Source organism: Ylistrum balloti, unplaced genomic scaffold (assembly GCF_031769215.1).
Source record: "Ylistrum balloti isolate Yb309-2 unplaced genomic scaffold, AGI_CSIRO_Ybal_v1 Utg370064, whole genome shotgun sequence".
In the NCBI taxonomy this organism is placed as follows: Eukaryota; Metazoa; Mollusca; class Bivalvia; order Pectinida; family Pectinidae; genus Ylistrum; species Ylistrum balloti.
The window spans coordinates 106,073-120,685 of NW_026782110.1; the positions used below are offsets into that span (position 1 = coordinate 106,073).

A 14,613-nucleotide genomic window follows, 5' to 3' on the forward strand; every position below is an offset into this window, starting at 1 on the left:
TAAAGATACATCCTATTGTGACAAGAAAATACTACAAAATCAGGTTTGGAAGGAAAGTTCTAAGACGAATATGTGAAGAAGGCACTTTTATTATAACATATATGACATTACCCTACATAAACATACTCGCACAGGTATTTATTTGTGATTGTTAACACATTCATTCACAAGGTCATTATTGTTCGTCTTAAACGCATGATAATCCCGAACCACCACCACCACCACCACCATCATCATCATCTAGCGGTATGCATAACATTTTGTTGATATGAGATTGACAGATTTTAATACTAATACTACCTTGTGTCATTTCAATGATATTGTTCTTACAATGATATAAAAGCGTGGTGTGTATATGATGTTACACCTTAATCGAGAAAAGCCATTCAAAGTGTGTTTCATGTGAAGTTTTATGTCGTGGTAATTTAAGAGAACGGTACGTTAGTGATTTTGATATGCCAAGGACATCCTGTAAACTTCAAAATCGCCATCCAAACAATTTTGCTTCAACATTACAAAGTTTTGCGCCTAACATAGTGATGGAGAAATGCGCAACTCACCACATTGATAGCAGTGACGGTCGTATTCGAATGTACTGTGTGCCGATGTGCGCTATAACGATATTATACATCACCACGTCCGCAAGAGTCTAATCTCTGTCTACGATTGCTTGTTATACTTGTCCTCGTTTGAGATCCTGACATTACTTACTTGGATTGACAAAAGCTTACATGGTAGATGTCCTCAAAACGCTTAACCTTCCGGAACTTCTTGTATGTTTTTTCAGGGGTCCCTATGTTGATATGTTTGCCTCTTATCGAAATTGAGTTTGGTTTATGATTAGGTTGACATGTTGGTATCTTTTTGTTGTTTCGAAAGGTTAAAAAATTTTGTAACGGCACTATTCGATATATATATATATATATACAACTGGTTTGATATGCAGTTTTAGATGTGTATTTTATTGAACTAATAAGCAACATTATCTGACGCTTTGCATCAAAATTATTTGAAGCAGAATGTTCGTAACTTCTGTCGTGCTGGTAGATTTCGATACTTCATCTGGAGTAGAATTTTTCAGATTGTTCGCAAATAATCCGGATTAATGACACGGTTACTACGATTAGATTTTATATATCTCCTTAAAGCCCCAATATACGTAAAAATCACTATAAAAAAACAAACTTTATCTTATTTTCCCCGTAATATATGTAACAAAACAAATACTTTCCTTTAATTATAGAAAATAAAACTGACTGTTTTCAATTTAAATAAAAATTGAAAAAATCGGAAAATAAACAATGTGGGACCCACAATAATTCATACATTACCGCTCGTAGCGATGACATTGCGCATGCGCATATTCCGTGTGTGTAAACATGGCAGACACAGTATAGACGTTCACCAGTCGCTTCCTTTTTTTTCAATCATACATCAGGCCAGTTCTGAATTCTTACGTTATAATTGTGCGTCGTATCGTTTCTAAACTAATTATTCCTTCTAATAATTTCCCAAAACTGAATGTTTATCACAGGAATACCTTATGTTTACGACAAGACTTCGCAAACAATGTTTGTAAACAAAAACTTACCGTAGACATATCTGCATGTGCTTCCTCTATAAGTAGAAACCTCAACTCTCGCAAGATCAGGTGACGAACTTTTCGACGTGGTTCGGCAACAATCGTAATTTCGATGGCGGTGTGTTTAAAATGGAGGTGTGTTTACAAATAGCGAGTTTCAACTGCTCATATATCAATACTTTGTGCAGAAAGTCATGGTAACTATTGTTTGAATAACTTAATTTTAACTACATCTTAGAGAATATCTCAATAATTATATGTGATTCTACACTAAATTTTGGTGAATGTTACGTATATTGGGGCTTTAAGTTTCATTTTTTGGAAAGTCAAGAGATACACAAGACTGAATACAACGCTAAGCATTTTAAGTCGTCGTAACCTTCAGTGGGAAGAGAAAATGCTCCCAAACGCTGTACTAAAGTAAATTATAGTCATTATACTTTTTAATGTGTCCGCGAAAATGTTACCCAAAGGTTAAACGTCAGTATGGAAAATTGATAGATGAACAGTGGGGTCTGGTCACATCGACCAATTATTTCACAAAATGGTATACAGGTTCCGCATAGTCAGATACGCTGATCACGATGACGAAGACTTAACGGCCGTTCAACAAACATTGGCCAAGACACTTTATTTTATCAAAAAGTCATGTTTGATAATTTTCAGACACGATAGTTTTAATCAATTTAAACAATGTTTTAATTTGATCTGTTTAGTTTTGAGATTAGTAACATACTGACTATGCAAAAATACCCGACGCTCCGACGTACTCTCCATACTTATGATGTCGGTGATAACAAAGGTCGCGAGAAAAAAACCAGTTGATAAGTCCCCCTGATATATGTGTTGCCTAGTATAATAGTCAGGACCAACAAAGGAGCAGTTCACTATAGGTAGGTACCATTTACTTCTTTATATTTAACAAGGATGGAATAATATAAAATGATCACACAATATCATGAATTAGTGTATCGATATTAAATATCATATATCGATGCAAATAAAGTTTTTTTCGATGATTTGATCAAAGTAAAATAGGAAATATTGAAAAATCATGAAGAAAAAAGCCGTAATTTTATTTAATTTTCCATTTTCAACATTTTATAATTATCACAATCATATCATCATGTATGTCCTGATTATCATAATCATATCATCATATATGTCATAATTATCACAGTCATATCATCTTATATGTCATAATTATCACAGTCATATATGTCATAATTATCACAATCATATCATCATATATGTCATAATTATCACAGTCATATATGTCATAATTATCACAATCAGATCATGCATTTATCATTGTCATCGTGATCATCACACAAACAAGTAAACACACAGACATTTACAAACATTTTAAAGTTGAAAGACAGACAGACAGAATGACAGACATACATACGGACAGACAGACTGTATGATCTCAGATTATTTATTTCTGTTACCCAGAAAAGAACTTTCTAAATGTGACCTTCTTCTTAAAACTGGAAGTTGACATCTGCAACAATGTTTTCTTACCACTAACATTGGTAATCGCACGCGATATCCAAGTGATCAGACACCGTCATCCTGTACCTTGAAAAGAAGCAATGAATGATTTGAACAAAATTTACCCCTGTGACCTTGAAAGCGAGTCAGAGTCATATCATCAAACCTGATAAATAACGACTGGGACATCTTACATATGTAATATCAAGGCTATTGACCTTGAAGACCAACGTTTGTTACCCGAAATAGTAATTTTCAATGGTGACCCCTTTCAAGAACCTGAAGTGAATTTTCAGACATGATTTTATATATCCTTTCAAAAGCAATTAATCACAGCATGCTATTGACAAATTTCAGCAACGTGTGGATGTTGACTATTGAGAAATGCTATTTAAATCTAAAGAATTGTATCCAATGATATTGAAAATAGGCCAAGGTCATTTATACCACCAAACTTGATGGACAGTTACCAGAGTTTCATATGTATGAAATATCAAAGCTGCTTTACACCTTGTGGAACATGAGAAGAATTTTGTTACCCATAATAGTTTTTCCAAATGCCTATTGTTGCTAAATAGATATGGCGAAAATATGGAATACCTTATAAAGACATATTTTCTATGTATTGATACATTCCAGATCTATAAAGATAGATTTGTGATCATTTGTACCACTATGAATGCCTCTTACAGGTCGGAAGCCAAGACAAGCTGACCGATGGATTCCTTGAGACAAATCCTGCCGACAGGACTGAGTAGCATGATGGACAACATTATGACGAATGTCACTTTAACCTCTGTCATCCTCTTCTTCCTAGTGGCACTCGTAATACATAGGTTCCTCACCAGGCCTAAGTACCCACCAGGCCCCGCGGCTCTTCCAATTATTGGTCACTATAAACGTATGTATTATACAGCATCCGCACAGAAAGGTTCTGGTGCAACATGAAAACGTACACACGAATCCTTTTCATGCCATTAATTGAACAGGGATATATATGTCAGGTACTTGTAGATAAACCGGAAGTCATTGACCCTCTGGAATATCCTGTTCATTAATCCTGGTACTTTTTAATGGAATATACTGTTCATTAATCTTAGTACTTTTTAATGGAATATTCTGCTCATTAATCTTGGTACTTTTTCATGAAATATCCTGTTCATTAATCCTGGTACTTTTTCATGAAATATCCTGTTCATTAATCCTGGTACTTTTTCATGAAATATCCTGTTCATTAATCCTGATACATTTTCCACAATTCTACCGCACTCTTGTTAATATTGTGATTGTATTGTGATTGTGAGTTATGATTTCTTATTGGACCAGTTACACCAAATAAATGATACGCATAATTAACGTTTATTACATATTCAAAGAAAAGACAACACAGGAGATACCAGAGCCCATAGCATCACTGACCAATTCTATAAAAAGTTGTATGATGCAGTTTTAGTCCTTATTTATTTTGCCGTATCGAATTCATTTTTTATATATTTGTTTTGATATATATTCGTACAGTTTATTAAGAGCTTGCGATGTTTAGTCATGAAATGTAGACATCCCAATATTTCATCCTCACAAACATTTCATATCGATCTCTGTTTCAGTCTTAGTAGACCCGAAAATACACGAGGCTTGTGCAAAGCTTTCTGATAAGTACGGACCGGTAGTCACAGTACAGTTTGGTAAGTGTTGAGCTAATGCGCAGAAATCAAAGAAAAACACAGTTCATTCTTTTTTACTGTCTGGTTTTGCGTTCGGTTTAAACTTTCAAGCATTCAATATCTAAAACCTATGTGATTTACTTCCAGGTCCTTCAAAAGTCGTCATTCTGAACACTATAGAAACTGTGTTGGAGGCTCTGGTCAAAAGACGTGCAGACTTCGCTGGAAGACCTCCAGTCCCGTCGGGTATGTTCACAATCACAACCAGGATGAGTAATCATATGGATTTTTTTGTTTATTTGTTTGTTTTTTTTTTTTTTTTCTATTATTTTTATCTTGTATACAAGAAAATATTATCAATATGATATATCGAATGTCTTTGTCTAAATAACTATAGTAGTAAACAGCATTGTTATTTATTTTTTTCCTAAAATCATGTATTAGGAACACTGTTCATTGTCATGTAGAGGGATGTCTTGTGTATCCCTTACGTAATGGAGAGGAAATAAGTTACCTTTTACTCTCAAAATTATTGAGTGGTTACTCATGAATCAATAATATTGTCGCGTCATTTAATTAGAAAACTCTTATTGTGTGAGTCCGTGTTAAACAAGGTGTGATAATGGGTAGTGACCTATCATATTATGATGTTTATTAACAAAGGAATGGCGCTGAGTGAAGGTGGAAAAGATATATTAATGGCCCAGTATACACCAACATGGAAACTCCATCGCAAAATAGCAGGATCAGCCATTCAGTGAGTAAGCCAATCAGTCAGTTTCACTTCAATATCTTTTATATAGGTTAGTAAGTCATGTAGTAAGTAAGCCATTCAGCCAGTACCACTGAAATATCTTTTATATAGGTCAGTGCACCCATTCAGTGAGTAAGCCATTTAGCCAGTTTCACCGAAATATCTTTTATATAGGTCAGTACACCCATTCAGTGAGTAAACCATTTAGCCAGTTTCACCGAAATATCTTTTATATAGGTCAGTACACCCATTCAGTAAGTAAGCCATTTAGCCAGTTTCACCGAAATATCTTTTATATAGGTCAGTACACCCATTCAGTAAGTAAGCCATTTAGCCAGTTTCACCGAAATATCTTTTATATAGGTCAGTACACCCATTCAGTGAGTAAACCATTTAGCCAGTTGCACTGAAATATCTTTTATATAGGTCAGTACACCCATTCAGTGAGTAAGCCATTCAGTCAGTACCACTGAAATATCTTTTATATAGGTCAGTACACCCATTCAGTGAGTAAGCCATTTAGCCAGTTGCACTGAAATATCTTTTATATAGGTCAGTACACCCATTCAGTAAGTAAGCCATTCAGTCAGTACCACTGAAATATCTTTTATATAGGTCAGTACACCCATTCAGTAAGTAAGCCATTCAGTCAGTACCACTGAAATATCTTTTATATAGGTTAGTACAGTCATGTAGTAAGTAAGCCATTTAGTCAGTTTCACCGAAATAACTTTTAAATAGGTCAGAATACATTAGAAAATATAATACATTTTAAATGACGACCACTTTGTCTTCCTTTTCCGAAAGACATGTTTCATTCGAACTTCAACATGCTAAAAGTGAAAAGTGCAAATCGGCACAAGTAACATCCTTATGTTTACACTTTTTCTATTTTAGTCTGTTATTAACGTTGTATATAGTTATATATAACTACACGTTTATCTAGTGTAAATAAAACCTGAGAACATTGTTCCTTTGAGGATATATGTTTTGATTTGTTTCAATATTGCATGTAGACTTTGATTCCGTTCGTAATGATTAATTTTTCATATGGATAGACATATTTGAAGCTGTGGATGTTTAGCAATGTCAAAATCTTTAACATCATGTTGAAATACAGGTAATTTTGGTTCACAGAAATTACCTAAAAGGACCTCGACTCCAGACGGTATTAGAGAAGGCTATGGGACAGTTTCTAAAGCTGGTGGAAGGGACAAATGGGAAACCTTTCACACCTCATGAGTTTATAGGCTTATCCATCTACAATATAATGTGCGGATTTTGCTTCCAGAAAGTGTAAGAATATTTGTTCATTAACGTTTTACTATGTATTCGGATATGACATTTTAACAGGCATTAAGAACATTATGGTTTATTTTTCTCTGACTTGGTTTTATGGTTTTATTTCCTTATATATGCAGTGCCGATGGTAGCTCTTTATTGAACTTATATAGGCCAGCCATGCTCTCGAGTTGAGATGTTCTTGTGCACGGAACAGTCGCCTATAAGTGTCTATTACCCTATGTCAAGATTAATGTTTTCATGAATACGTAATTTCTAGTATGTAAAAAGGCAACAAAATAGATCATTTGTGAACTATTTTTTCCAACAAAATGTTAATGAATGTATACGTTATACTAATTTTACAAGTAAACACAAAGAACACGTCTATAGTGTGTTTATCGTTCCTTAAAACATGATGAACCAAGGGACCAGTTTTATTGTTAAATATACATATACACAAAAGTTTTAGATAGAGCCTGAACAAAATGCTGGTTATTGAGATAGTTCTAGAAAATGCTAAGTTACTGAGATAGTTCCAGAAATAATTCTGGTTACGATATAATGCAGTCATTTTCTACTAACATCAGCAAAGTCCTCGTTGACAAAAAGCTAAACTTGTGTTTCAAGTTTTGACAACCTATAAACGCATATGGTTTTAGATATCAGTTCGACGACCCAACCTTCAAGTATTATCTAGGCGTTGACGATCAGTTCGTCGCAGAGCTTGGAATGGGCCTTATTGAAGATTTGTACCCTATTTTGGAAAAGGTTTGGCCTAGTCAACGATACAAGAATGTTGCAAAGTTGTTCGGTGAACTTGTCGAGTTTTTAAACGAACAACTAGAAGCACACAAACGAGATTTTGACGAAGGTATGTGGTACATTTTCCCCTATATCTGACAATTATGTCTGTCACAGCACAACTGAATATTGAATCCTTTGTCTTGAGATTATTACAGTCACTTACAATAGTAAACGTAAGATATGCTTGTATCAGTATGATCTTCCTGGATCAAAGCATATGCAATTTGATAAGTATATTGTTTTATTTGTATATTGAAGGGAATATACGGGATTTCGCTGATTGTCTCATATTGGCGAGGAGAGAGGCCGAGAAGGAAGATGATCCCAAGCTTCTGAATCAACTTACAGATGTTCACTTAAGACAAACGCTTTCGGACATTTTTATTGGTAACTCCTTTGTTCTCTTGAAATCATTATCTAGTACCTTCTATTTATTGTTCTAACAAGATCATCAAAAAAAAAATACTTGATATACGAATTGTTTTTTATTCATCATATTGCTCTGATAAGGCTTTGTCATAAACGTATCTTTGGTACATGGTTCGACTTTCGATGGACCGGGCTGTCGTGGGTGTTACCTATAACAAGTCTTTTTACCCTGATTGCTCTGTAAGGCATGCGACGTGCCTCCCATTTGTTGTTCAGAGAGGCAGCCACCGATTTCTATATATTGACCCTTGCTCTTCACGGGGCGATAAACGCAGCAAACACTGTGATAATTACTGTTCTGAGCCATTGTATCGCTTTATTTCCGTGATATAAATAGTTTTGTATGATGAGTCCAATATTTAACATTGACAGCGGGCGTTCAAACGTCACGATTTACAATCCAATGGGCTCTACTATATATAGCAGACAATCAGGACGTGCAGAGGAAAGTACAGGAGGAACTGGACAGAGTGGTCGGTATGTATGCACGTTAGTACTGGAGAAAGATAATGGACGCGAGGCAAGGTAAAAAGTACTCATCCACCGATATTCTATGTCAATCGCATGTATGGTCCTTCCACATACGTTTTCAGGTCATTATAAGAAATGTTTTATTTACAGGTCGGAACCGCCTTCCTGAGGTAGACGATCGTCCCTCCTTACCCTACACCGAGGCTACACTATATGAGGTGATGAGGATCGCTTCTGTGGCGCCACTAGGAATGCCACACATTGCCGTTGTAGACTCCTCTGTAGGTAGGTATCTCTATTGGTACATGAAGCGGTACATGTAGGAAACATAAAGGTATAATCAACATTATTCTTCATAACGTCTTCCTAATCTGTATACTTGTCGTCAAGGGACGACACCTCATCTGAAATTTGAAACTGACGCCTACATGACACCTTTGACATAAACACTTAATGGTAGACGGAAATGACGACAACGCAACACGTTTGATATTAACTATATAGGATGCTAGTAAACGAAACTGGCAATTATATGAAGCTTTTGAGATAACCACCTCAAGAATTTGGTAAAAAAAGTTTGCGATTACACAAAGCTTGCGCAAATAACACTTCAAGAAGATGGTAAACGAAACTGACAACGGCACGACACTTGACATTAACCTTTCATTATGCTTGTTAGCGAAGCTGGCGACTACATGACACTTTTAATGTTAACACTTCAAGACAATATGAGGGTAAAAGAAGCTGGCGACTACATGACACTTTTAATGTTAACACTTCAAGACAATATGAGGGTAAAAGAAGCTGGCGACTACATGACACTTTTAATGTTAACACTTCAAGACAATATGAGGGTAATAGAAGCTGGCGACTATATGACACTTTTAATGTTAACACTTCAAGACAATATGAGGTTAAAAGAAGACTACATGACACTTTTAATGTTAACACTTCAAGACTATATGACACTTTTAATGTTAACACTTCAAGACAATATGAGGTTAAAAGAAGCTGGCGACTATATGACACTTTTAATGTTAACACTTCAAGACAATGTGAGGGTAAAAGAAGCTGGCGACTACATGACACTTTTAATGTTAACACTTCAAGACAATGTGAGGGTAAAAGAAGCTGGCGACTACATGACACTTTTAATGTTAACACTTCAAGACAATGTGAGGGTAAAAGAAGCTGGCGACTACATGACACTTTTAATGTTAACACTTCAAGACAATATGAGGTTAAAAGAAGCTGGCGACTACATGACACTTTTAATGTTAACACTTCAAGACAATGTGAGAGTAAAAGAAGCTGGCGACTACATGACACTTTTAATGTTAACACTTCAAGACAATATGAGGGTAAAAGGAGCTGGCGACTATATGACACTTTTAATGTTAACACTTCAAGACAATATAAGCGTAAAAGAAGCTGGCGACTACATGACACTTTTAATGTTAACACTTCAAGACAATATGAGGGTAAAAGAAGCTGGCGACTACATGACACTTTTAATGTAACACTTCAAGACAATATGAGGGTAAAAGGAGCTGGCGACTATATGACACTTTTAATGTTAACACTTCAAGACAATATGAGGGTAAAAGAAGCTGGCGACTACATGACACCTTTAATGTTAACACTTCAAGACAATATGAGGTTAAAAGAAGCTAGCGACTACATGACACTTTTAATGTAACACTTCAAGACAATATGAGGGTAAAAGAAGCTGGCGACTACATGACACTTTTAATGTTAACACTTCAAGACAATATGAGGGTAAAAGGAGCTGGGGACTATATGACACTTTTAATGTTAACACTTCAAGATGATTTTTTACGGAACTGGCTATTACATTTGACCAAGGTAAGATGATGGTAAACATCATGCAGAATATAATTGTTAGATAATGAACTGAATATTTAAAGACTGAAAAAGTGAACAATGATTGAAAGACATTCTTTTCAGAATTTCAATCGGCATTTCACGCGTCACGACATTATTGGTAATCTACGAAGTACGGAAAGAAATTACAAATTCTGTAATCTATATCAATTAAACTTTTAATTTGATAAATAGTCAATAGTTTGCTGATATATATATATATTGTATTTTTTAGTGTTTAATTGCTACTGATATACATTAATAAATAATTACCGCTTAAATAATTTTGATGACAATGTCAATATAACACCTGTACACCTTTATTTATCTGTTCCAGGTGGATACATCATACCTAAGGATACTACTGTCATCCTAAACCACTGGGCTCTACACAACGACCCTCGCCACTGGAAAGAACCCTCCAAGTTTGACCCCAAACGGTTTTTGAATCCTGACGGTACCTTTGCAAGGAAACCAGAAAGCTGGCTTCCATTTTCTGCAGGGAGAAGGGTTTGTCTCGGAGAGTCGACTGCCAAACTGGAATTGATCATCATCCTTGCGATTATATTGCACCAATTTTCCATCAAACTGCCGCCAGGCGTGGTAGCTGATTTCTCGGCAGAGCATAGCGGTATTGCTGGTTACACAGCCAATAGATACAAAATCGTGGCTGAAAAAAGGTTTTAACTACATCGTGCGCTGGAATTATCCCATATTTCTTCTTAGTGGTCGGGTTTTTTCATATATTGTCTTGGTTCAGACTGGCATTTCTTTTGTTGTTAGGTTCATTTAGTGTATAACGTACGCGTTTCTACTATGACTTTGGCTTCGAAATTATATACCTATCAGTGTTTTAATTATAATTTGTCCAGTTTAAGACGTAGTGCTTTACCGGTTTCCTGGTTGTAGCTTCCTTCAGATGAAAATCGCGCTTTCGGCCTTAATCTCATTGACTATTTAATAGTTTATACTGAAATGTAATTGATCATTGGGTAAAATATTGTAGGTAATACGTGTAGCCAATATTAGTTACTGACTGTCATTACAACAGTGTAGTTAAGCACCGGTTCTCAAACCCAAGAGGAGGATTCCTGGTATACGAATACTCTCTTAAAGGATGCTTAGTGAGGAAGTCACCAGCTATTACAAGAATGTTGACCTGTGGCTGTTAAGGAAGCGACAAACCCGGCAAACTTTTAAACAATAAATAGCATATGCAAAGCTCTCGAGTCTCGTATCTAATGCGGATAAACTTGTCTGTTTCATAAAAAAGACAATGCATGATCACTCTTTTATCACAAACAAATGACAACCATCCTTGGTTATACGATCTGCCTGACATGACTTTATAACTCGACATGGACGGTAGGATGCTTGCATTTCAGCAATGTCAGTAAACAGTATTGACGATGAATAGAGATCGCTAGAGTGTCGTCAACATCGCCGAATGTTTCAATTATCGTCAACTACACAGTTTGATTATCAGATAGGTACCTTCATCAAACTCGAAAAAATTACATGTAGATGATATATCTATGCGTAAACATTGAGCCAAACTTCTATTTTTAATTAAATATAGTGTTCGTGTGAACTTAGAATGTAATGTATATACATGGGAAATCAAGGGTTTCACACCCTCGTAGAGGTTGAACATTTGAAATAATAAATTCTCCCAAAATAATCAGCTCAATATGAAATAACAGTCTTTATCAAGAAATATTTCAGTTTTACATCAAGGAAAAAATCTGAGGAGGGTATCGCGAATACATTTCAAATTACATTACAAATAATCTGACTGTATATCCGATATAAAACATGGCAATTACCAAATTGTACCAAAGTCATTGCTCGTTATGTGGAGATTATATTCAGGTGATTGATTATAATGTACTACTTTTTATACAACATGCAGCATGCATAGAAAACCTTGAGAAACTTAAAATGAATAAAACAACATATTATACCTCTAATTTCATATCGGGCAATGGAATGAGATATTTCTCAGTGGCAGGCTATCGTAAAACAACTCGAGACTCCATACTGCAAGTCTGTCTGATGTCATCATTTATCACGGATACAGCAATATTGATAAAAAATAACCCTTGTGTATCAAATGATCAGCAACTTGTAAACACCACATGTAATAATGACAATGTAGCGTGTATCCGCTGCTCGCCCTTCTTAAACCTAGTCTGACTAGTCTGCTGGACGTTTTCACTCTGGGTACCAGTATTACAGTATATGGGAAGACATGCCCAATGCATATTGCATGAACAAATATGATTGTTATGTAAACAAGCTGAATACAGTCCTTCAGAAATATTCAAACATTACCTTACAAAATCAATAATTGATAGCTATAACAACTCTGTACTCTATCGTGTGTTTGCAGACGACAAAACAGGCAGCCACGGTTTACATGGCGCTTACCTTTCCAGAACAACAATACTATGTCAATTCCTTTCTTTTCTCTGTAACTTTATTCTGCATTTCATACTCTACCAAAATGTTCATTGTAACATAACTGATTGACCAGTTAATATCATTTGACAATACTTTCACATTTTGATGGGCGTGACAAACATCTTAGACAATGAGCTGGATTTTTTTTCTAATTAAAATATGACGTTGAAATTAATTTTGTTTTAGCGTTCACAAGCATACATAATTGTTCGCCATCCAAAACATTATTGTGTTCCCTAATAATTTTGTGGTCGTACTGATACCCCCAACATGATTGTGTCCCCTGGTAACTCTGTGGTCGCACTGATGCCCCAAACATGACTGTGTCCACTGATAACTATGTGGTCGTACTGATACCCCAAACATGATTGTGTTCCCTTATATCTCAGTAGTCGTACTGATACCCCAAACATGTCCTCTGATAACTCTGTGGCCGTACTGATACATATTTACATCATCAGGATTTAACCTTGAAGTACCAGTACAGTTTCAAATATTGCAATGGATAAATACATGTATACTTTTTAAATCGTCGACCTGGAGACATAACTTGCTATACAACAGAATACAGGTAGATGTCAATACATTATAATACACCCAGGTACCTTACTATTCAATGCAGAAAGATTAAGTCGAACGCAACTGTGCAACGCATATACCAGCTGAAATCACGAGGTAGGGGCTCTTCTGGCCGACCTTACATTACGGTTAAAGAAACAGGAAGTGTCACATGGTTGACTCAGTTTTGTTGACGTTTTTCGACAAGCTGTGCTTCTGACTAGGATTTTTGACGTAAGTATTCGTCCCCCTCTCTATATCAGTGTAAACATGTTATGAAAATATTCTGACATTACTTCATACAATGTGAGTATACAATCGATACATTACCTGGTTACTGGACTTTCGATATTTCGCTGTATATTATGTAATGCACACAGCAATACTAAAACGTAGGGTTATCATTATTAGTGTTATCATTATTTGCATGGTTCGTTTACCTATCTTTTATAACACAGAATGTGAATTCAGTAGCGCAGTAGTTCACAGAAATTTCTCTCAAAAGATTTGACAAAGGCATACAATGTGTGTATAGAATCGATACATGACGTGAATACAGGACTTTCGATATTTCGTTGTATAGTGTGTAATGCAGACAGCAATACTAAGATGTAGGGGTTTTATCATTATTATTATTATTTGCATTGTTGGTTAACGTCGCTTTTTAACACATAATTCAATTACGCAGTAGTTCACAGAATTTTTTTAAAAATATTTGACAAAGGAATATTCAGTATTACTGCATGTCCTAGCATGCTAATATTGATCGTGTGGAGTAATACAGCACATCGTAATAGTGTTTAAATGCCAATCATAATTCACGAAGGTTGATTAATTCATCCTAGTATGAAAACAAAAACAAGTCAGCTAACAGAGGGGCGCAGTGAGTTTACATAGGTATGCCAATAGGCTGCTGGAAGACGTTACCACCACACTCGACGAAGATATTCTAGACCAGAACCTCGATAACCTTTTATATTTTGTTCTCCGTATGAGTGAAAATTGTTGATGATACACAAATTACTCGATGATGGAATCAACTATACACTATCCTAGCACCTCATACTTATAAGAAGTGTCTATATTAGTAGTAATACATGCATTTTCCAGTCTATGTCATTGATAAAATACGATATGTACAGTGAATTAAAAATAAGTGCAGGTGAGAGGGTCATTCTGTAGGAAGAGTTAAGAGAATACCACGTGGTAAGGTTGGTGAATCAATA

General features: G+C 35.5%; 1 protein-coding gene across 1 annotated transcript; it reads left to right on the top strand.

Annotated features, from left to right (window-relative positions):
• Window positions 1–3,793: 3,793 nt before the first annotated feature.
• Window positions 3,794–11,053, top strand: LOC132549536 (steroid 17-alpha-hydroxylase/17,20 lyase-like). The gene is made up of 10 exons (XM_060213476.1): window positions 3,794–3,977; window positions 4,684–4,761; window positions 4,888–4,986; window positions 5,404–5,497; window positions 6,632–6,790; window positions 7,438–7,649; window positions 7,841–7,969; window positions 8,384–8,488; window positions 8,633–8,767; window positions 10,704–11,053. The coding sequence occupies exons 1-10, from the start codon at window positions 3,794–3,796 to the stop codon at window positions 11,051–11,053; spliced, it is 1,545 nt and encodes a 514-aa protein (XP_060069459.1).
• Window positions 11,054–14,613: the final 3,560 nt, after the last annotated feature.

Bases quoted from the DNA above. Each gene is read 5' to 3' on its own strand.
- LOC132549536 (XM_060213476.1), top strand. From the start codon at position 3,794: ATGGATTCCTTGAGACAAATCCTGCCGACAGGACTGAGTAGCATGATG. The intron at 6,791-7,437 runs GTAAGAATATTT...ATATGGTTTTAG, and splicing joins GGATTTTGCTTCCAGAAAGT to ATATCAGTTCGACGACCCAA. The intron at 7,970-8,383 runs GTAACTCCTTTG...TAACATTGACAG, and splicing joins GCTTTCGGACATTTTTATTG to CGGGCGTTCAAACGTCACGA.